At 37.9% G+C, this 25,617-nt stretch overlaps 1 protein-coding gene across 1 annotated transcript; it reads left to right on the top strand.

The window, feature by feature from the left end:
• The first annotated feature begins 18,429 nt into the window (after positions 1 to 18,429).
• On the top strand, positions 18,430 to 24,894 carry LOC141623830 (glycerol-3-phosphate dehydrogenase SDP6, mitochondrial-like). The gene is made up of 6 exons (XM_074439982.1): positions 18,430 to 19,534; positions 19,796 to 20,266; positions 20,919 to 21,250; positions 22,300 to 22,460; positions 23,210 to 23,468; positions 24,212 to 24,894. The coding sequence occupies exons 1-6, from the start codon at positions 19,177 to 19,179 to the stop codon at positions 24,509 to 24,511; spliced, it is 1,881 nt and encodes a 626-aa protein (XP_074296083.1). The 5' UTR covers positions 18,430 to 19,176; the 3' UTR covers positions 24,512 to 24,894.
• Positions 24,895 to 25,617: the final 723 nt, after the last annotated feature.

A 25,617-nucleotide genomic window follows, 5' to 3' on the forward strand; every position in this document is an offset into this window, starting at 1 on the left:
TGATCTTCTAAAAGTTGTCCACCTCAATTCTTTGTTAAGAATAAGATAGTGGAAGCTTGATCCTTAAAATATTCTTAGTGTGTGTGTAGAGTTAGGACGGAGTAGTCTTCAACTCTTTGGCAACCGGAGTAGGTTGCGAGTTGGCTTGTCATAAGAACGGAGTAGTTCTTGGACTCGCATTACAACCGGAGTAGGTTGGTGTTTTTTATTGTACGGGTCTTTTAGTAGTCGGAGTAGATCACTAAAAGGAATCAATAAAAAGTAGATTGGACGTAGGCACTTGAGTTTCTTGCCGAATCAATTCAAAAATCTCGTGTTTAATCTTCTTTACTTTATTCCGCTGCAATTTATCTTGTTTGTTTTGCTTTGCTTAAACTTTCGAAGTAACAGTTCATCATACTGTCACATTTGGTCTGCAGTCTGTATTCCATAAACTGAGACAAATAGCTACAGTCAGAACAATTGTTACTTTCATACTTCAGCAAACATTCATTCCAATACTCGTTTAATCTTGCAATATTATTCGAAGTATTCTCTCATCTCTTTTGTTCTCATAACTCACTTTAATTCAATAAAGTTGAAGTTAAAATTTTTAAATAGTACCTAATTTACCGCCTCCCCCTGTTAGGTACTTGAATCCATAAACTCAACACAATCGTTCAAAGAGGCGATTTAGGATGTCTTAGCTATGGCACTGATGAGGAGCCTGATGAGGAGCCAGTCAAAGTGACGGAGTCCGATTTGGATTCTGATGAGCCGGATGAGGTCATTGATTGGGGAGATGTTGAAACTGTTGATCCGTTGAGTTCTGCGGATGTTGGAGTTGAGAAGAGCGCAGCTGAGAAGATGAGCACTGTAGAGGCTACCTCTTGTAGCCAGAAGCCGAGCAAGTGGGACATTCCGTGGCCATTCTTGATCAACTATTAGTTGATCAAGACGTTTACAAAACCATTCATTTTATTGCTTTTGGACCCTTTTAGTGCTTTTGTGTGCGCGAGACTTCGCATTTTAATAAGTTTGCTTAGGATTTTATATACTTTAGGCTGTTACTTTGGGTTTTGCGCAATTTTGGGCGCGTTATTGTGTGTATTTGCAGGTTTATAGACCTTGATAGCTCAATTTATTGAGCTAATTCGAAGAAATCAGAACTTACAGTTAGTATTGCGGTTGATCGAGCGCGCATGGTCGATCGATTGAGCGCTGATTCCAGGAGCTTCATTCTGTTCACCTTGGTCGATCGATCAGGTGATGTGGTCGATCGACCATAATTCGCTGTTGTACCTGTTTTCGATCATTCCCCTGCTGTGTTTGATCGATTTGCGGAAGTTGAGGGAGTCTTTTCTCCACTTTATTCTCCGTTTCGTTTCTGTTTTCTTCCATTTCTTTATTTTACACATAATGTTGCGTTTCATAAATTGTTTTCTTGTTTTATGCGCGGTATTTTCTGTCTTTTCAGGTACTTATTGGTAGCATCTGCTCATCAAAACCTCCTAGCTCACGCTGGTTTGGGGAGGTTTCCTTTTGCTGCGCTTAAAGTCTTGTGAGTTTTCGAGTTCTTACTTCATGTCTTGTTTAGTTAATTTCACGCAAATTCCCATTTTCCTTTTACTTTCATTACATGATTTTGCACAATGGGGACATTGTGCGATCTGGTTTGGGGAAGGGTTTTGCGTTGCATTTCATTTGCTTGTATTCACGTTTACATTTTGTCTTGCATTGTTGTTTATTTTCTCTTATATATACAGAAAATTCAAAAAAATTGAAAAATTTCAAAAATTCAAAAAAAAAATATATATCACGTTTATTTTAGCATATAGGTCGAGTCGGAACGGTAGTATTTAAATGATGACATTGCATTTTCAGCTGTTTATGCCTAAGCCTTGCTAATTGACATGTTATTAGTAGAATCATTTGCATAGTCTACGAGTTTTCGTTAAATTTCTTGCTGGACTTGAGACTTGACTTTGATTTTCGGCAAACTACATCATTTTCTGAGGTTTAGAGCTTATAACTGGTGACATTCATGACCAGTTTATCTAGGATTGTGAGTAGTTACTCCTTATAAGACATGTTACATCAATTTGCATAAATATGAACTTAATCTGCTTAATACCTGTATGCATTCGGTTCGTGGTTAGTTGACACATGTGGAAGAGGTTCCTTTTATTCATTTAGCCCATAAGCTCCACACTGCCAAAAATAGCCTTTTTGTCCCGTTAACTACATCTACATTTAGCCTGCCCTTGTCAAGCTAGTAGTTTATGTTTTCGGGATTGTCACTTCATTTTTGGTTGCAAATGCTCTTTTGAGATGATGTTGGGAAGATGAAAAAGAAAGGAAAGGAAGAAGAAAAAAAATGTAGAATTGAAAAGAAAGGAAAAAAAAAAGGAGGAGGAACGCATGTGTACTATAGAGGACGGTCGATCGACTGGACTCATTGGTCGATCGACTGAAGCCCGAGAAAAGAAGATTTGCATAATTCAAAGTCTTTATTAAATGGCGATTTTTGCTCCCATGTTGCATTCACATCTTATGGGGAGTTGATTATATCGGAGATTGTGAGATTTGTGTTTGCTATTAGCACCCGTTTATTGGTGAATTTTGAGCAAGAAGCTGGATGTTGTCATAATTTGGTTCCCTTAGTTACTAGCTTGGCTTTTAACTCTGTTTTTATCCAAATTTATCTTAGCTTCTTCTTACCCATTACCTCACATATCCATATTTACCTCGGCATGTGTCATGGTCATTTGTTTGGTTGGAATGCATATGCATGGTTGTAGAGATCATTTTCATATTAGATTGCAGGCATGTTCTTATAGGTCGTAGTTAGGTGAGTGTCATTACAAAATGAATTCCTTCTATCTTTACATTATTCACATGTATTTATTGAATGATATGAGCGACCCGTGAGAGTCCGAATTGATAAGTCTCTACAGTTGACGGTTCAGCAGGTTTTTAACGACTTCATAACTCGTTTGCATGATTCATATTGCTAATTGATTGCTGATTTGTAGCATTAAACTAGTTTAGGCTTTACATGTTGCATTTCGCTCTGAGATTGAACTCGTTCCATTAGGTTTTAGGATCGAGTCTAGTTCTTGCTTGGGGACAAGCAAGGGTTTGGTTTGGGGAAGTTTGATGCGTGTCTTAAATATGATGTTTTACACCTCATTTTACACGCATTTTAGAGCTCGTTTATGTAGATTATGCTACTATTCTCCCTATTTCCGTCTACTTTCGTGTTTTTGTACATTATTGCAGAAATGTGAAGAATCCAGCGGAAATCAAGCTAAATCCGTCCCCGAGTACCTTGCATTACATTCGACGTGAAGTATTTACTCAAGGAACGAGCTTGGTGCGTATTTCGAGGCCTGAAAGATAATTTTATGAAGAATTTGAAGCGGACTATCAGCTAAAGCAGTCGATCGACTGGCCTTCATGGTCGATCGACCAACGCACGACTTACAGGAGCTACTGTTCAACATAGTTCAGTCGATCGACCGGCTGCTATGGTTGATCGACCATACCGTTGATTCTGACGTGAATTAATAGAACGAGATTTCCAAAGCCCGTGGTATATTAGGTTTAGGAATAAGTGTTACGCAATATTCTATATAACGTAACCTAGGTTATTCAGAATAATCATCAAGCTTTAATTCAGTTCCGATCATCAAATTCATTAGGGTTAATTCTTTAGTTTAGTTGTTCTCCGTCAATAAAGTATTCTTTGCATTCGGTTTTGGTCTTCGTTCCTACTTCCAATCGGTATTTATCTGTTCTATTATTGAGTATTCGCTGCTTTATTTTCATTCATAGTATAGAATTGATAGATTAGTTTCCCGAAGCTGAAATTATCGTCTTATGTTATTTGTTTGTTTAATTATTTCAATCATGAATTCGGTAGTTTTATTCCTTAATCTTATTGTTGTTTTCGTCATAGTCATGAGTAGCTAAATACCTTGTGCTAGGATGTAGGGAATCTGTAGAAGTAGGCGGCATTAGAATAGTAGACCCGAATCGCGCCTTGGTCGATCGACTGGCCTACCTGGTCGATCGACCGGGCACGTGAGATCACCTTCGTTTTAATTAATTAAATTGCTATGTTTGACGAATCGAGTGCACGCGACTAGTTGAATGCCTAGGAATTGACCGACCCAATAAAGATCGAAAGATAGGGAAGGGAGATAGCCTACCTAATTAAGACGACTAAATTAATAAGATCGAGAGATGAGTTAATTTAGCCTTTTTAGCCACTTTTCAGGACGAAAGTTAGTATTAGTGATATTAGGGACCTGTAGCGAGACCGAAAGATGCTACCTGTAAGAATGGACCGAGAGGACTTCTTACTTTCCCGTCTCACGTGTTTGTTTTAGACCTACCTAGTTTACTGCCGCCGAAACTATAGTGAACCGACCATCTTAGCACCCTTTTAATATTTGTTTTCATCCGTTTAATTAGTTTACTTTTCTTTTATTGTCTTTAGCTATAGACCAAATCAAATCAAACCCCCACACTTATTACTTTAAAGACTAAAATCAGACAACTATTGATTGCATCACCTCCCTGTGGTTCGACCCTGTTACCACTAGCTTCTGTTAGTTTTAATAGGTATTATAAATATTATTTTTGGTGCACACAACGACAGGCATCATTGAGGTGGAAGTAAAATTTATATCGATAACAAAGATTTTGGAAGAAATATTACCAAGTGGAATGTCAAGTCCATCATTGATATCTCCCAAAAATATGGGGCAATTCCTCACCCAATGGCCCATGCCATGATAATAAAGGCATATATTATTGGTAGTCCTACTAGCCATTTTATCCCTATGGTTCGAATTAGACCTCTTACTTTTCTTCCCCTTTTTGAATTTTCTCTTCTTGGTTGCAAGCTTTTTGCTAAAACTCCCACTAGCTTCATCATTTCTACTTGCTTCCAAAGACAAGGATCCCATGGTTTTAGTGAGGTTGTCTTCACAAGACTTAGCCACTAAGCTGCTAGGTTTGATGGAAGGTGAGGAAGTGGTAATAAAGTTAAGGCTTCCATCGGAACCAATGCCGAAATGAATTTCTCTAGTCGTATCAAGGTTGTTTAGTGAGCATATTTCGTCGAAGGATTTGTGGCATGATTCAATGGTGATCGGTGTTATAGAACTAGATGTATCCATTGCGATATATCAAAATAACTACAAAATGGAGATGAAGGAAATAATTAACATTTATCGTTTTAAATAATCTTGCAAACATTTTGAACAAGTTTAGCATTTATATAGTGACCTCTATCCAACTTTAATAAATGATTCCGAGATCCATATTTATATAAATATGGGCCCGGGGAAACCGATACATCCCATACTTATGTAAATTTGGTGAATTAACTCTTTAATTGATTCTACTTTAGAACTCTCGGTTGATGAAACTTATCCCTAGCCCCGGAACATAAGACTGGTCATAATATCCCGTTGAGACCAACCAAATTTCGTGTGTAATAACGTTTTATTACCTCACTTACCCAATGAAAAATGAAAGCACCCCGAGAAAACCGAACTTACCCCAAATGTCACGGGGATTCATGGGTCCTACTATTTGGTAAGGCTAATCTCAATATTAAATTTAGTGAGAGGTCATGTCAATTTATTATCTATCTCGTTTAGTGATTTAAATCGGTGAATATCGATAATTGTAATTGACACGGTCGATGACTCGATAAGAAAAGATATGCATGTAAAGTTATGGCGATTTGGCAATGCATGCAACATATGAAGAGAAATGCAAAGCAAATAATAAATTCCTAGTATGGCCTTCCTAAAAATAGAAAATCAAATAATCTATTACAAATTCGGAAACCAACTCCATTGGTCCCTTGATCTTCAAGTGGCACGCCTCCCAAGAACACCGTCTTCGTCGGAACGGCTTTCCGAATGGCACCGTCTTGAAGGAACTCCGGAATTAAAAAATGTAATGAAATTACATAGCTTTTGAATTATACATATAAAATGGAAAAACATAGTAAAAGTAAAACTGATGCGAGATCACATTAAATTACAACCGTATCGATATCCCCTTACATTACGGGAAATATCAATAAAAAACTAAGGCCATACTAAGATAGAATTACATAATTCAAAATTATATAAATAAAATATGACATTCATCAATGAAATATGCAGCATTATAATATGTATCTAACATGCCAAGTTATGTGCCAAATCGCCCTATTTAAACTTATATCGTAAATATAACCCGGTTTTATGGAAATTTGCGATTTTAACTTATTAAAATCGCAAAATAATACTAAAATCAAATTTTAGCCCAAGTTAATTATCCTAACTCTCTTAGGACTTAAAAATTAGTCATCACTCAACTTTTGACAACAATTCAACTTCGTATTACAATTATGCTCATATATGACCTTAAAAATTATAACTTTTATTAAATAAATCCAAAATAAATTACAATAATTTCAAATTTTGAATTTTAAATTTTTGAACATTCTGGAATATTACAATGACACTCATAATGTCAAAAATCAAGGTTAATAAAATCGAATTTATTTCGAGAAAAATATAGTTGCGATTTATCGGTTTTATCAAATAAAACATTTAAAGCATATGAAAATCAATCTATTCAATGTTTCAACTTTATATCTGATATGTGGGACATAAATTCAACCTAAAATAATTTTCGCAAGCTATAAAATTCATTTTAGCTATTTTTGCTAAAAATAGTCACTATTTGTGTCATTTTTACACCTAAAAATTCATAAAACATGCAAAATGAATCGTGTTCATCTAAAATTTTACGCACAGTGATTAAAATGTTCATGTGACAACATATTAAAATTTCAAGGCCTGTTTCAAAGTTTAACTATTTTTAGTCATTTAAACATCATTTTACTCATTAAAATGTAATAAAATCACTAAAAATCAATTTTTTTTTTGGTACATAAGAGGGCATAGCCCATAACTAAGGAACTAGACGAGGGGTTGTAACACCCATAATATCCTCTCGTAAAATAGAACGGAGAGCCGCAGGGGGTTCATCGAGATGGATCACTGTTGTGGACGACGAGACTCCTTGATTCGCTAACCAGTCACTAGCTTTGTTTGTGTAACACCCCCATACTCCAAGTGCCTTACCAGGACCACTCAGGTATAAGGATGCCACCATCTCGGTTACCCGAGGCATGATATTCATAAGACAATAACGAAACAACTTTAAAAGAAAATAAAGTTTAAAGTGATTACAAAACAATTCCAAACTGATAAAAAGAAATACAAGATTCTCAGACGGTCTACTGCTAAAACTATCAAAGCTATAAAACATCGTCTGACACAGCGGAAGACTTCTAACTGCCACGTGATGACTCATCCCAGCTATCCCATACGCGTCATATCATACCTGCTCAATAACTGTTCACCACTCCCGAATGGATCACCACAGTTTTTAAAACATTTAAACGGGGTCAGTACTAATCACACAACTCAATATATCAACAATAAGATAAACAGACAGCTTAACCGTCACACACACACAATCACACCAATCCCAACAATCTCAATCACTGACTGTCCACTGGACCAGCCCTGCCAGTGGGGGACCGCAGCCGTTCCCACCTAAGCCCCGCTCATCATACCGAGCGATAACCCTGTCCATTAATGTGCACATCCCCTTCCGTGGCGGGTTCCACGAAGGGCGAAACTAGGGCGTGAAGTCACTCCCGCAAGTGACTCCACTCAGCCGAGAACGCATCTCGAGAACCATAGACAAACAACCACAATCACAATCACAGCCGTCACAATACAATTACTATATCAAACAATCAATCTCAACACATCAACAATCATCCCATTATGGGACTAATACTGAGTAGGAAATCCTACCTGGAAAGCACAACTATCAGACGGTCTCTACAAATTTGTATCAAAAGGCTTCTTCTACAAAACCTCCTCCTATCATACAACATACAAATGCTACCAAATCACAAACTACTCAAAAACCCCCAAATCCCTAGATTAGGGTTTAACCAACTTAAAGGAAAGGCAATAAAAAGGGTACATAGATCTTACCCTCGACGCAAGGATCTCAACGGTATAACCAACGATGAAAACCGACCTTCCAAACTCCGGGATTTGCTAACAATGCGATTAAGATGATGAACGTACTTGCTTTCTCTCTTTGACAGTAAATTAGGTTTTGCAAAAGTGTTTAGAATGATGACGGAAAAGGTTATATATCTTAATCGCATAATTAACAAAACCCGAGAAAAACTCCCCGTAAACCGGCTACTCGATCGAGTGCCTAAGGTACTCGATCGAGTACCCCCTTACTCGATCGAGTATCCTAGTTACTCGATCGAGTACCCAACAGGTCAGAAACTATTTTAAAACGCAACTCACCCTTACTCGACAGAGTAAGGCCTACTCGATAGAGTACCCAAAGACTCATAAATACGGAGTATTACAGTCTTCCCTCCTTAAAAACAACTTCGTCCCCGAAGTTCAAACTATACTCAAAAACAAACATACTAACTCAATCAAGACACAACAACGTGACTAAGAACTCAAAACAAAACTTCAACCCAAACATGAACTCGTAACACCAACCCCACTAACTATTCCTACCTCCACAACATGGCTCACGATATCGTATCGACTCCATTATATATCTTTCAACACCAACTCCATACACTACCAACTAGCTCCGTAATACATCATCCAGAGCCAATCCAATGTCAAAATACCTCTAACATCAAACGGAATGTTATATTCTACCACCCTTAAAAGGAACTTCGTCCTCGAAGTTTACTTACACTCATAAACATCATCATGCCACTATCAAAACTCTCGAACTCCTAAACATCACACTACTACAAGCACGGCCATGGCCTTTTAACAACATCAACCACAAAACAAATCTCTCCTTTACGCTATGCTAACACTCTACTTCCAATTATTTTACAACATGCACAACCATGAAACTCACTTTTATCGCATCCTACTCCTCTTAAGACAAATGTTACGTCCTCGTAACTCACTAATACTAAATCCTTAGTTAAATCATCTCATCATCCTCATCACCACCACATGTCAAAGATAACCGCCTATAACCTCATTTCTATAACCGTTCCTATTTCCAAGGCTTTCTTACTTAAACAGTTCTCATACTTCAATTCACTCTGCACTCCATCTAACTAATACCGCAAAACCCTTAGCATAACCAATACTCCAACTCTTCCACATTACCGCAACATGGCATACCTCTCTATATAGACTATATAAAACTTTTATCGCCAAAAGCATAACTCACGATCCACACGTGTTACGTACACTCACACAAGATCCTCAAGTTCTTTTCTTTCATCACTGCAAAACTCATACATGACTTAACAAGACACTAAATCCAAACATCCTTCCCTCACTGGCCCAACGAAAGATTAAAACCACCCGCAGACTTTCGATCATTACCACACATGTTCTACGAATCACTTGCCATGACTATGTGCACCGATGTCTCATCTACAACAAGGTCAAATGTTCTGTACAACCTCTTACAACTGTGCCCTATCAACAGAAAGTCACTATACCATCATAACAACAAAACATACACAACTTTCTCCCATATCATACTCTACCCTTACACCCAAGTTGAAACTGGTAAGAAACATCAACAAACAAAACAACAGTCTACATGTTCAACCAAAACTCACAAAGAACAACAGCAAACAAAACAACAATCTATGTATAACTGGTATGCACTTTCAAAAACTCGTATCATAATCATCCCGCCTACTCCACCACAACCGGTGACGGCATCACAAGACCGTCACCAACAACCGCACCGCAGTGCGAAAATACCCGCATCACAACACGAAGTACCGTGCCCGGATCACCACCCGAGGCACCACAACCGCACCGATAGACATCACAACTTACTCAAACCCATAAACACCGACTCAAAGATAACTTCTCGTACAAGAAAAACTTACTCAAATCCACTTTATTAAATCACAACGCAACATATTATATGGATAAACAGATAAGCACCTCATGAACATCATCTCTACCATTTCACGGAATACGCATGTGTTATCAATACACATAAAATTATAACTAGCCATGCCAAATCAATCAAATTATTACCTTTTTAGCCTCATTCCATCAGATTGTCGTACCCTACATATATCACAAACATTCATATAACATCTTTATAACTATCACACCATACCGCTTCTCGTGAGGTCAGAACCTCACACAAACATTTATACACATCATAGACCCATAATCACATCCAACTAGTCAATCTTGATCACGTAAGTTACCACTCGATAAAGGTTACCTGTCGCCCGAGCTTAACTCATATGCCCCTCATAACATATTTTCCCATTCGCATAACCATCACCTCATGCCATACCATTAATATTCAACCACTAGCGCTCGCCTCGTATAACCACATCTTATACTCCTTTACAACCATACATATCAATCCGGCCTTTGTAAAATCAACCTCTCTAGGACTGCTGTCTTTCTTATCTATCATCACCCTTAACCACTAGTGGCAACACCACAATACCACCACTGCTCGTATATCAAACCCCTTACACTCGTATCAAAACAACATGGTTTTTCTCCTATCTTTGGTTAACATCCCCAAATAAAGAACATCAAACCCATCAACAAAATTACCTCAACATTATTCCCAATACTATCTTAATTGTATCGTCATCTAACTTTCCACCAAAATCTCATATCGTGTAAATACTCCACCAACTCTTACTCCCTTAATTCCTCGAAACTCATTATTATTCATGTTGTCCTGAAGCTCCCATATAACCATTAACTAACATCCTCATGATAATATCACACATTTCGATGATTCCTTACCTTTATATCACATAACTCCGGTGAAAATTTTCCTTAGCTTACTTTTTACTCTTCTTTTCTCTTCACATTCAACAATACCATTTAATAGCTCAACTCCTTATTACTTCTATCTAATTCTTTAGTGCTCCGGTTACCTTCTCATTCCGCCAAAGCTCAAATCCCATTATTTCATGTCGATATCATCTCACTCTTTCTTACCATGGATCTTCTCTTATTATGCTATCGCTCACACTTGTCACTAACCTATCCATAAAATCAACGTTCACTGTTTAAACAACTTCATTTCATGCCGTTAAATGCCCAAAGAAATCACACGTAGTTTCACCTCTTAATAAACCAAATCTCCCAAACTCACTCACTGTCTACAAATCCACCTCGCAACATGTCTCCATAAAGTTCACTATATACTACTCTTTTCAACCCCTTTAAAACGAACTTTCACTGTGTATATTCTTAACCCACACGACTCCTAACCATCTCACTCCATAATTCTTTACACATCTCAAGTTGCCACTATCCAAACCTTCCTTTCAATCTTTTCATTCTCACGTTCCTTAGACCCACATCATCCCTTACCCACTTTCACTTACTTTTACATCACTCAATTTCGCGAATAAATCACTCACCACGTCTCACCAAAACTTGCACCATGCCTCAATCAGCTCATCAATATTCTTTTTCTTTTTCCACTTCTCAGCACAACCACATATAGCTCATCTCCTCCCACCAAACTCATACTCACCATAAGGTGCCACTCACCACCCCATAAGATTGGGTAACTTACGTATCAAGACCAACTTACATGTAAAACAATGCATAAAGAAGTAAAATAACAACTTTGAATTAAACATAATATGCAACGAATGTCAAAAGATAAGCATATGACCCAAAACAGGGGTCACTAGACCGAGTACAGGCCACTCGATCGAGTAAGGGACTTACTCGATCAAGTAGGTGAAGATCAGAAGCACGTAAAACAAATCACCAGGGCTACTCGGTCGAGTAACTAAGGTACTCGATCGAGTGCCCCCTTACTCGATCGAGTACCCCAATTCTCAACACTGTCCAGTTTTCGTAAAACAGTCATAACTCACTCATTACTTGGTCGTTTTGGGCGTGTGACCTATCGTTAGAATCGTAAAAGGACAAGCTATCACCTCCAATTGGAATCACATCAAAATCATTTATGCATCTCAAGTTATAACAGTTTAAAGACAACCTCTTTATAATCGAAAAAAAACACAACTACTTGATTTTACTTCCAAACAACTTAAACAGCAACCAAGCAAACAAAACCAGTCCAAAACTCATAAAACCAGTATTCATAATCATATGTTACTATTTTCAAAAATCAAGCAACAACATCCATCATGCACATATATTATTTAACTCATTAGTCATGTACTAACCGCATACTTTAAATTTTATAACTTTTGGTATCACAACATTCTCATACATTACAAATTCTATTTCCATGTTACTAATACAACAACATTACAAACACACTTCGTCACTTAAACATATTCATAATCACAAAATTCATATTCTCATGCAATTGCTACCCCATCTTTTCCAATCAATTCATCCATTTCCAACACATTACTCATCATTCTCATACACTTTTCTAACAATTCCAACCAACATCGTAAACCAACTATCATGCAACATGCTTTCAATCAACAACATACGAAATCACATTATCACCATCTTTTCTACACATTCCCCATTCTCCACAAACATACATCCACTGATTCATGCCACACATCACCATATAGGTACACAATTCACAGGATAAACACATAGCGATCCCGACTCATATCCCATGGTGACCGGTTCAAAATTGTAGGGCGAGTTCGCGACTTTAGGACGTCTCCCAAGTCTTTGCATTAGCTCCTACAACCTTTACCCCGGGTTCATTTTAATTGACACCCTATATTCATTGGGTTCATTGGTTACAGGTTTCAGGATCGTCGCTCTGATACCATTTGTAACACCCCCATACTCCAAGTGCCTTACCAGGACCACTCGGTATAAGGATGCCACCATCTCTGGTTACGAGGCATGATATTCATAAGACAATAACGAAACAACTTTAAAATAAAATAAAGTTTAAAGTGATTACATAGCAATTCCAAATCGATAAAAAGAAATACAAGATTCTCGGACGGTCTCTTGCTAAAACTATCAAAGCTATAAAACATCGTCTCGACACAACGGAAGACTTCTAACGCCATGTGATGACTCATCCTCAAATATCCCATACGCGTCATATCATACCGCTCAATAATCGCTCACCACCCCCGAATGGATCACCACAGTTTTTAAAACATTTAAACGGGGTCGGTACTAATCACACAACTCAATATATCAACAATAAGATAAATGCAGAACGACTTAACCGTCACACACACACAATCACACCAATCCCAACAATCTCAATCATCGATCGTCCACTGGACTACCGCCAAAGGGGGGACCGCAGCCGTTCCCACCTAAGCCCCGCTCATCATACCGAGCGATAACCCTGTCCATTAATGTGCACATCCCCTTCCGTGGCGGGTTCCACGAAGGGAAAAACTAGGGCGTGAAGCCACTCCCGCAAGTGACTCCACTCAGCCGAGAACGCATCTCGAGAACCATAGACAAACAACCACAATCACAATCACAATAGTCACAATACAATTACTATATCAAACAATCAATCTCAACACATCAACAATCATCCCATTATGGGACTAATACGAGTAGGAAATCCTACCCGAAAGCACAACTATCGAGACGGTCTCTACAAAATTGTATCAAAAGGCTTCTTCTACAAAACCTCCTCCTATCATACAACATACAAATGCTACCAAATCACAAACTACTCAAAAACCCCAAATCCCTAGATTAGGGTTTAACCAACTTAAAGGAAAGACAATAAAAAGGGTACATAGATCTTACCCTCGACGCAAGGATCTCAACGGTATAACCAACGATGAAAACCGACCTTCCAAACTCCGGGATTTGCTAACAATGCGATTAAGATGATGAACGTACTTGCTTTCTCTCTTTGACAGTAAATTAGGTTTTGCAAAAGTGTTTAGAATGATGACGGAAAAGGTTATATATCTTAATCGCATAATTAACAAAACCCGAGAAACACTCCCCGTAAACCGGCTACTCGATCGAGTGCCTAAGGTACTCGATCGAGTACCCCCTTACTCGATCGAGTATCCTAGTTACTCGATCGAGTACCCAACAGGTCAGAAACTATTTTAAAACGCAACTCACCCTTACTCGACAGAGTAAGGCCTACTCGATAGAGTACCCAAAGACTCATAAATACGGAGTATTACAGTTTGCTTCTCGATACACATGTAAAAGCTTAACCTTCCAACCGGGTTCCTGAATTAGTTCTCTACATCGAATCACGAGATGACGAAGGCTGTTGCTAAGAAGTTGTTCTTCCAACACCAAGTTCACACAAGTGACATTATCCATGTGGATTAAAAGCTTGTCTATATGAAGCTCCTTCGCACGTTGGAGACCAGTAAGTAAGGCGAGCATTTCCGCTCTCATCGATGTGCAAATGCCACCGGAGAAAAAGTAAGCTGAAATGAAGTTACCTATATCGTCTCTAAAAATACCACCACAACCTGCAGGACCGGATTCCCCTTAGACGCACCGTCAGTGTTCAGCAGACACCAGCCGAAGGGAGGAGGATGCCAACGAATAAAGATCTCGTTGCGAATGGATCCGGGTGTAGGTATAAACAGGGAGTATTTGTCGAAAGCTTGCTTAGAAGCTACGAACTGCTGACGGAGGAGAGCACTTGGATTAATAGGATTCTCATTAGGACGGCCGAAGGCGACATTATTTCTCCACCTCCAAATCCACCAACACGTAATAGCGAATTTCATCGACCAATCCTGTATATCCACGAGCACTTTATTAGAAGCATTACACGAAATCCAATCCGAAAACGATGACAAATAGAACGCGGACGATGCGTTCGATATACCCAATGAGGACCAAATTTCACGAGAAATGGGACAATGTCTAAGAATGTGGTCCATAGTTTCCTCACTAGCTTGGCACCGTGGACAGCTTGGATCGTCTGAGAGATTACGCCTGACTCGATTCACATTACACATAGCTCGACCATGTGCAGCTAGCCATATAAAGAATTTAATTCGTTGTTGGACCGGCAGCTTCCATATCACATGCCATTGTACGTGATTAATTTCCGGGAACGGTTCCAATGCTCTTATAATGTTCAAAGCAGATTTTATAGAAAATTTACCATGTGACGTACCGTTCCAATAAAGAGAGTCAGCTAAATTATGATCCGGAGATAGCGAGTAAGAGGCAATTTTTCAGAAGAGCTTCTTGCGGTAAGTAGTTGGCGAAAATATCCCATTTCCACCCGTTATTCTCGTCCCACATATCACTCACCGTGGCTCCTAGCAGCGTGTTAGGAATGGGCATTACAACTATGTCAGAAAGGGTTCCAGCTTCGACCCATGAATGGTCCCAAAAAAGAGTCCTATGACCGTTTCCAACTGCTGAGGTAGTACCTTTTACAATATTACTTGCTTGCGATGAGATGCCTGCCCACACATTAGACATATTTGCCTTGGATGTAAACATGTCAATGTCACACCTCCCACTGCAATATTTCGCTCTAAGAACTCGAGACCAGAGACTTTGAGGTTCTGCTAAGACTCTCCAGCCCAATTTAGTAAGGAAAGCGACATTAGCTTGACGGGAGGAAGTAATGCCGAGCCCACCAAGTCCTTTCGGTTTTTGAATAGTTTCCCATGAGATTAGATGGACCTTCCTTTTCTCCTCATTCCCACCCCAGAGAAAGCTTCTCATTTTACGGTCTAGCGTATCGCAAGTCGTTTTTGGGATCTTCGCCGTCTGCATACTATAATTAGCCATCGTAGACAAAGTAGATTGAATTAAAGTAGCCCTACCCGCAAGAGATAAATGCTTGGTGCTCCAACCTGCTAGCCTCCTATTAAACCGCTCCATGATACTTGAGAAAGTGTTCCTTGTAACCCGTCCATTTATTGTTGGCATTCCCAAATATGATCCTAAATCATTAGTTATCTCAAAACCCAAACGGTTTGAAACAGATTGTTGGACCGCTATATCCATGTTTGCAGAAAAGAAAACGCGGGATTTGGCTAAGCTAACCTTCTCGCCAGAAGCTCGACAAAAGATGTCCAAAACTTTAGTTATGACTGTTGCCTGTACAGTTGTAGCTTCTGCAAATAAGACAATATCGTCTGCAAAAAAGAGGTTGGATATCCGAGGACCATTCGAACAGACTGAGATCGGTTTCCATTTATTTTCTCGAACTTCCGCATCAATAAGTTGTTGTAGTTTCTCTAGACACATCACAAATAGGTAGGATGAGAGAGGATCCCCTTGACGAACACCTCTTGATGGCGTAAACATTTCAGTCGGTTCCCCATTCCATAAAATTTGCATTCTAGAAGTTGTGACACATTCCATAATAACATCTACTAAATAAGCCGATATGCACATGTCATTTAGAGTGTCTCGAATAAAGTCCCAGCACAATCGATCATAAGCTTTTTCAAGATCGATTTTTATCGCCATAAACCCTTTATTACCCTTCTTTTTTCTCATGGTATGAATAACCTCTTGGAATACCACAATATACTCGGGACCTGTTACCTTGGGGATTAGAACGATATGGGTGTCGTTAAAATCTGCCGGGAATCCCTTCCCTTGGAGGGCTTTGATGACTGTCGCACAGACCGATGATCTCACTAGTTCCCAATTCTTTTGATAAAAAAGAGCTTGAAAGCCGTCGGGACCCGGAGCTTTTAAGGCGCCCATATTATGAACTACACCTTCCACCTCAGCTTCTGTGTACGGTCGTGTGAGCCATCCGAAGTCAAAATGATCTAAAATTATTAAAATGAGCAATAATATACCATAAATCATCAAAATGACCTAAAATTACATTAGGACCAGAATATATTAACATGCAAATGATTTCGTGATTTATCTAATAAATCACAAAATACTAGTTTTATTTAAGTTACTAATAACTCGAAATAACTATAAATCGATTATGCATGCAACATCCTATGCTCTGATACCAATTGAAAGTTCCATAAACCTTTATATTAGACTCTTCTAATAATGAAACTAATTTACTCATTAAACTAGTGGTGGATCTAGTGCATGCATAACAAAATAAAAGGATTAAGAAGAAAACAATTCTCTTTACATTATAATAAGATCCGAAAATGGGCACAAGTAAGGTCTCCTACCTTCACTTGTTCTTGAGCTAAAATTAGTGGATGATCCTCCAACCTCAAGTATAGAGATACTCCTTAAAAATTGCACCCAAGACTTTTACCCTTAAATCTAATTTATATATTAACTAGATAATAAATTAGATACTTTAAATAATATTTCTAATCTTATATTACTGCTACCTTTTAATAGTATATTTTGTTATTAGAAAAATAAGAACAATATTTTTGAGCTTCTAAAACTATTTTTAGAGTGAGAGAATAAAATTACACAAGACAATATATTGTGAATTAGTTGAATGAAAAATAAGAGCCAAGCACTTATTTTAGAGGGAGGGTGCCGGTTTTGGAGGGTCAAGAGAAGGCCAATGCGTGGCCTTCACTTTTCATATTGTTCTTCACAAGAAGCTAGGTGTAAGGCTACTTAGTATTAGGTCATCATTGTGTTTTATTTAACAATTAAATAAAACACCCACTAACCTATAAATCCTCCAATTTTTCGGTCCATTTATTAAAATGGAGTCCATTTTATTTTGTCAATTGTATTATTGTGTGATATGTGACATAAAATGAGACATATGTCATTTTAATGCATACTTAACTTATTAAATATCATCATTTATAAAAATAAATCACATACAATAAATCAACTAGTAATTTATAATTATATGTAAATAAAATGGGTCATGTTAATATAATCTACAATATTTTGTAATTATAATTAACCAATCATTCTTATTTCAATTGTTTCATAAACAATAATCAATTTTAGTAATAAAACCTTTTAACTACTAAAACAAATCTTATTTAATCATATTACCATAAGATACGAATTCTCACTCATAAAATAAATTGTTCAATTTTAAGGAATTAATTAACTTGTATCGACATACAATTAATTAATTTATCTATTAAGGGAATTGTCCTATAGGTGTGACCTTAAGGGATCAACTGATCATCATCGTCAAACGACAGTAATGTCAAACTCTAGTTAGCCAATCATTACCGATTAATGTTGATCAGTTGACAATATTATTGAATCATCCCCTCCGTATTCTTATTATGAGATTTAATCATGTGATCGCACTATTGTTGAGGACACTTACTCCAACAGCTTTAGCTTCCATAAATGGCGCCAAAAACTCATAGGGACATTTGTATTCATGTTCACCTGTTTTGTCATGAGAGCCTTGTAAGCCGAGCTGACTGTATATTGTCCATCGCTAGTATATTTCCAATAAACGAAATCATCCGTGTTGACATTTGGCGGCTCCATTTTGATGATGCACTCAAGTGATGAAGCTTGAAAATATTCTCCGAGTGTTCTCATATTCCAGTTGCCATCATAGTCAACAACTGCATGTATTGGTAGTGATGCTTCTGGAGAAACCTGATTGGAGAGTATTGGTTTGGCTCCGTTAATCCAGGGGTCCGACAATAAATTGATCTTTGAGCCATTTCCAATCTTCCACGCAAATCCGTCCTGCAACTCATGTGCAGCTTTCAGTATATTATTCCAGCCCCATGAAGGTATGTAATGGTTGCTTTTTAGAGGCGGTGCTATCTTTGAAGTGATTCCTTGTGATAATTTGTATACCGATATCACATGATTAAGAGATGAATTCGCGTAATCACAAACTTGTAATCTCCTAAAACCAGAAAACCAAACATATAATTTATTAATTAGTTAATTTATTTTGAATTTTCCTTATATATTCCCAAATATCAAATGACCAAAAACTCCTTAGGCCGAGTTTACTCAACGGGTCAGCCCTAACTGCACAAATATTGTACGAGGAGAAACACGTAAACTCAATTTTCCAGCATTCAGGGAAAAAGAAATTCAATAAAGAAAATAACTACTCCCCTCTTGTTTTCTTCTCATTTCTTACCCCCAATTCATCAAACAAGTTGTTTTTGGTTGCTTTTATTTTGATTTTGCCGATATTTCATTTTGATTTTTGGAAGATTAAATTTCGGTCAGTATTAATTTGGATTTTGAATTGAATTGAATGGCGAGTGCGGCACTCCGACTCCGGAGAATTGGGATCACAGCCGCTGCAGTAGCAACAGCCGCATCATTAAGTTTGACATATAGCGTATCATCGAATGAACGGCTTGCTGAGGTGGGGTTAATTCAGACAAGGATCGCTGACTCTAACGCTGTAGTTCCTCCTCGTAAGGCCCACACTTCCTCACTGATTTCCTCCACTAAAGACAACCCTCTTGACCTCCTCATTGTCGGTGGTGGAGCCACCGGCTGCGGTGTTGCTCTTGATGCCGTCACTCGTGGCCTCCGTGTTGGTCTCGTTGAGCGTGAGGATTTTTCCTCTGGTACTTCTTCTCGCTCTACTAAGTTGGTTCATGGAGGTTTGTCTTTCTTTTTATGTCCTTCTTTCTTTTTCCAAATCTTCAATCTCATTTCTATCCCTGTTTTATGGTATCCTGCCCTCCATAGATGAAACAGAATTGCCGATGATAAGTTCAGTTAAATGAGGCAATTTGTTATTTGTGAAATTTGTGGATCTTCTACGGATGGTGTCTAGTCTTTTCACCTTTTTTTTTTTTTTTTGTTTTGTTTTGTTTCTGTGCTTGTATTTGGATGCTTACTGAATCTTTTTGTCAAGCCAGGAGTCCGTTATTTGGAAAAAGCTGTGTTTAATGTTGATTATGGACAACTGAAGCTTGTTTTTCATGCACTTAAGGAACGTAAACAAGTGATTGATAATGCTCCTCACCTGTGCCACTCTTTGCCATGCATGACCCCATGTTTTGAATGGTTTGAAGTTGTGTACTACTGGGCGGGTTTGAAACTGTATGATCTGGTCGCAGGGGCAAGATTGCTACATTTATCAAGGTATTACTCAGCACAAGAGTCTATTGAGCTGTTTCCCACTCTTTCTAAAACGGGTCAAGGAAAAAGCTTAAAAGGAACCGTAGTGTATTATGATGGGCAGATGAATGACTCTCGACTAAATGTCGGCTTGGCGTGCACAGCTGCGTTAGCTGGTGCATCCGTACTGAATTACGCTGAAGTTGTTTCACTACTTAAAGATGAAAATGGCCGCATAATTGGTGCACGGATTCATGACAATTTGTCTGGTATGAGTTATATTCTATTTTACACTATTTCAAAATATCTTCTACACTTGTAAAATCATTGGTTCTTAATCTCATACAAAGTCTTTGCAATGCTTCCCACTATCACGGGTTAAGTCATTGTTAGCGTTCTTATAAGCTTATGATGGTAGAGACTAGAGGGGTCTCATTTTACTCCCTCCATTTTTGTCAGAATCCTTCTGGTTAGCAGCCTCCTTTTAGGAAAAGTGTTTTTACTTTAGCCATACATATATAGAGTGGTTTGGATGGATACTGAGCATATATATTTGTATATATAGGTTTCAAAATCATGTCTGTGGTTTGGATGGATAGGAAGCATCTCCAGTTGTGATGACTAACTTTCATGCACTAGAATAAACTTTTGCGTTTAACGAGGTCCATATTTCTTTAACCTTCCTAGGCCAAATGACTCCCCATGTTATTGACTCCTCCAAATAAAGCTATTTGTTATTTAACTTATTTTCAGCGACCATTGGCTAGTTCCAATTACTCCCTGTCGACTCTCTGTCTTTGTCCTTCCTTTACTATCCATCCCGTCCCTCTATTTGTATATTCCTATGCACGTAGGCTTACATGTTTGAAGGATATTTCAAGTCTTTTTAACACTGTTGTACTGTACATTATTGTTTACAAGGGGAAAAGTTTGATACCTACGCTAAAGTTGTGGTAAATGCTGCTGGGCCGTTTTGTGACTTTGTTCGTAAATTGGCTGATAAGACAACACCAGCCATGATATGTCCTAGCAGCGGGGTGCATATTGTTCTCCCTGACTACTACTCTCCTGAAGGAATGGGATTAATAGTTCCAAAGACAAAAGATGGGCGTGTTGTTTTTATGCTACCATGGCTGGGGAGGACTCTTGCAGGGACCACCGATTCTAATACCATTCTTACGATGTTGCCAGAACCGCATGAGGATGAGATTCAGTTTATATTAGAAGCTATCTCTGATTATCTTAATGTCAAGGTTTGCATGTGTTTTTTTATTATTATTTATTTTACTGTTGCACCACACTTATTCCATCAACAATGAAAAATTTCTGATAGTTTTTATCACTGTTTAGTATGTTGGCCACTAGAAGATGGAAGACCATTCTTCGTCTTTACAACATATGGTTGAGGCTTATTCTGAAACTGTGTTTTGAAAGGCATTAGGCAATGAGGGATTTTGAGCTAGATGTAAAGCTATGTTAATGTTGACTCTTCAGTATTGGTTCATACCCATATCAGACAGAGGAATCTAGGATATAGGTTTGAGATAGGTGTTGAGCAAAATATACAATACTGTTTAATACAATTACAATACGATATATAAATTTAATTATATCAATTACTGCATATAGGATACGAATTCTTGTATATACGATACAAATACTTTATAACCATATTATTATAGTATCGACGGAATTTGAAACCGGGTAAAAGGTTTCTGATGTGGTTTTTGAATAAGCAAAGAAATAAAATAAAAAGTTCTTACCATTAAATTGGGAAGTTTATACTAATACCAACTCATCATTATGAGATGGTATATCAACCAGTAAAAGTTAACTACATATTATCTCAAAACTAACATGGAAAACTTTGCCCCTTTTACCTTGTCATTGACGAACGCCTTTTAAGGCATTGGGTTGTTGTAACATTTGGATCTTTGATCAGTTAGTCATTTGTTGGACTAATTGTAATATGTTATACTCGACTACTCCTGTTTACTTTGGATCCAGAGTTCTCCATTTTTTTATTAAGAATTAGGTGTACTATCATCATTTTTAGTGTTTTACCACAATTGGACGATTTGTTTTGTGGTTGTGTAGGTTGGACAGTGAAAACCGTAAATACGATTTATAATACGAAGACGATACGAAATAAACCATGTATATGGAAACCGTATACCAATATTTTACTGTTGGTGTTGTTCACTTTTGTCTGCAATTCGGATTACTTCTATGATATTCGATGTTGAATAATGTTTATACTTGTACTTGCTTTTACCCAGTTCAATCGGTGTGTTTGGTACAGGTACGCCGGACAGATGTTCTCTCTGCATGGAGTGGCATACGCCCATTAGCGATGGATCCAAGGGCAAAGAACACCGAGAGCATATCTCGAGATCATGTTGTTTGTGAAGATTTTCCTGGTCTAGTCACCATTACTGGTGGAAAATGGACAACCTATAGAAGGTACCTTCTTTGCCGTGGACTGTCGTCTTGTAATGCTTTTTGGTATTTTGATCAAGGAAAGTTTACAAAGAAAACACTTTTAAGTCGACCAATTATTCTTATTTTGCACCTACAACACCAATGACATTACCCGAATGACTCAGTATGTGTACGGCCTTGCTCTTGTGCTATCGACACAAAGAGGCTTTTTTTTTTTTTACTTGCTGCTACTTCACAATCCCAACCAATTTAGTTAGTCATTTTGATTTATTACATTGTAATCAAGAACAAAAGAACAAACAATGATAAGAACCACTGAACCACAACCTAGTTAGTTAGTCATTAGGCTTTTTTCATTGTTCCAGAACCAAGGAAAATGAGTCTTTGCCTCAATTGGAAATAGAAATCTTATTTGCACCTCTAAGACAATGTTTTCACCAAGCACGTCTAAGTTGAATTCCCATGGAACTCAGCTCATTGACTAGAATCTAGTAGAATTTTTTAATACTTCGTATCATTTATTAGGTTGTAGTTGTATTAAACATGAAAATTTGTTAGCCCCCCTCTATCCCCTTACTCCTCTTTTCATAAGAACACCCGGTATTATTAGCTACTTTACAACCTTGTTCTTTTTTTTTCCCCTCTGGATTATCTCTGCGATTATCTGGATCACAGTTCATTTCATGTATAGGTGTCAATGTGCCATTGTTTAATGAATGAGCAGTATTTTGACATAGCATAGTACTGATTGCTTATTATGGTTGCTGCAGCATGGCTGAGGATGCCGTTGATGTAGCGATCAAGTCTGGAGCACTAAGTCCAGCAAATAAATGCATGACGGATAACTTGATACTCTCCGGTGGTTATGGTTGGGATCCTGCTTATTTCACTATTATAGCTCAGCAGTATGTCCGAATGAAGAAGACATATGGCGGAGAAGTTGTTCCTGGCATCATGGACACATCTGTAGCAAAGCATTTATCTCAAGCATACGGTACACTGGGCGAGCGCGTGGCATCTATAGCTCAGGTTGAATTGTTGATTTCTATTTTTCTACTCTCTTCTCATAGTTTGTGAAAATTGCTAGCTTGAATTTCTTTTTATGTTTTACCCAGGAAATCAAGGACCTCGTCATGTATATAGCACAGAAAGATTCTCTTAAGTTTGCTACTTACACACTATGTTCGGATAAAATAACAGGAGAGGGGGTGGAGGTAGAGGTGGCAATTGGGTCAACCATGTCAAGTGTTGGTCGGGTCAATCTCGGCTAGGTCATTTAAGGTCTGCCACAGATTTCGTTTCGAGGCGGGGCGGATCGAAACATTTCGGGTTTTGAGCCAATTTCGGATGTCAAGCTGTGGAGTTGGGTCACCTTGTTTTGGTGGGTCATTTCTGTTAAGATTGGGTCAATTAAGGTTCAAGTCGGGTCAATAGGGATTTCGAGTCTTATTCGGGTCAGACATTTTCAAATCACTTTCAGGTATGGTCAGCCTTATTGGGTCGGGTCAGGATGGGAGGAGGGGAGGGGAAGTTGAGCAATGTCATTTTTCCTTCCATACATCTGTCCTTGTTTGTAAGACAGAAAATGGAATTTCCTTCCCTCACGTGTTGAGCTGTTGCATCATATTATATCTCTTTGGTGGATTTGCATGTGAATATATGAAAAATGTAATTGTGTTAAAAAAAATTTATAACCGTGTTTGGCTATGGTTGATACAGTCACAGACATTGTATACTACCTTATTAACATGATTTCGTTTCCTTTTATTCAGAATGAAGGTTTAGGCAAGCGCCTTGCCCACGGATATCCTTTCCTGGAAGCAGAAGTAGCATATTGTGCTCGATACGAGTATTGCGAGTGTGCAACTGATTTTATTGCTCGAAGATGTCGATTAGCTTTCCTGGATACTGATGCTGCTGGTCGGGCTCTACCTCGTGTCATTGACATTTTAGCTGCTGAACATAATTGGGATAAATCAAGAAAGGATGATGAGGTCAAGAAGGCTAAGGAGTTTCTGAACACTTTCAAATCATCAAAAAATGCCCAGTTTCATGATGGGAAGCACAAGTAGCTACTCAAAATAAAAGATGAGTTGTGGCTGTCAGTTTAGGCGATTTAGAGCTTCGCTGAATGAATAGGTGATGCAATATCGGAGGCTGAACTGATGGAAGTCTGGAACTCGTGGGAATACATACACTTCATGTTTTGGTGGCTAACAGGTTCATGCGCCATTCTTGTTTTGGGACAATATCCATCACTGCTTCTAAATAATGAGCTGCCAATTTTCTTTATTATATTACGGTGGATGCGTAGTTAGTACACGAGTGCCAGACTGAGGTTCTTTTGTGTGTTGGCTTCATGGTATAACAATGTGCCTATGATTTGCAACTTCAGACCCAACATATATTGATTTAGCGTTAAATAACGATATAAATTAAAGGATTTTTCGTCTAACACCATCTTTTTTAATATAATGCCTTTTGTGAAAAACCACATTTAATAAGTTTTCTTGCATTTTGGTACCTTTAATAAAAAAAATTGTAAAACATAACCAAATGGCCAGAGTTTGACCAAATTTAAAAAAAAACGGAAAATTCATGTGGTACTCCTAAACTATGTCATTTTACACGTGGAATCCAACTTTTAAGGTTTGTGTACATGATAACCTTGAGGTTTGATTTTCAAGTACATGCTCTTTTTTATCGTTTTTCGAATCTTCAATTGAGCATAAATTGTCGATCAGAAATCGGAATCGAGCAATGTTTTTTTTTTTTTTTTTTTTTTTTTTTTTTTAAATTGATTAGCTCTTCCAGATCTATAATTTGATAAAACAAAAAAAATGGTCATTCGAAAACTTAAGATCGAAGTTATGGTCGATTTTAGGTTTTCGTGAGAAAAAACCCTATAAAATATTAGTCGACAATTTTTTTCTCTCAAAACGTAAATCGTGACAAGAAACAGTGTGTAGAACAAAAAATTGGCCGATTCTGAATTCTAGTGCATGGGTTATGCTGAATTAAAGTTTGTTAGATCGACAAAAATTACATGTTGTGCATAAAATTCAAACGTGAAGAGTAACATGTACACAAATTTAAAATATTATGTACCATATACAAAGTGACAAAATTTAGGGATACAAAGATTCTCATGTCACATCCTATGAATATTCTCACGTGC

This window comes from Silene latifolia, chromosome X (genome assembly GCF_048544455.1).
Source record: "Silene latifolia isolate original U9 population chromosome X, ASM4854445v1, whole genome shotgun sequence".
Lineage (NCBI taxonomy): Eukaryota > Viridiplantae > Streptophyta > Magnoliopsida > Caryophyllales > Caryophyllaceae > Silene > Silene latifolia.

Excerpts from the sequence above, each read along its gene's own strand:
- LOC141623830 (XM_074439982.1), top strand. The coding sequence starts at position 19,177 with ATGGCGAGTGCGGCACTCCGACTCCGGAGAATTGGGATCACAGCCGCT. Across the intron at positions 22,461-23,209 it reads AAATGGACAACCTATAGAAG|CATGGCTGAGGATGCCGTTG; the intron begins GTACCTTCTTTG and ends TGGTTGCTGCAG. Across the intron at positions 23,469-24,211 it reads GCGTGGCATCTATAGCTCAG|AATGAAGGTTTAGGCAAGCG; the intron begins GTTGAATTGTTG and ends CCTTTTATTCAG.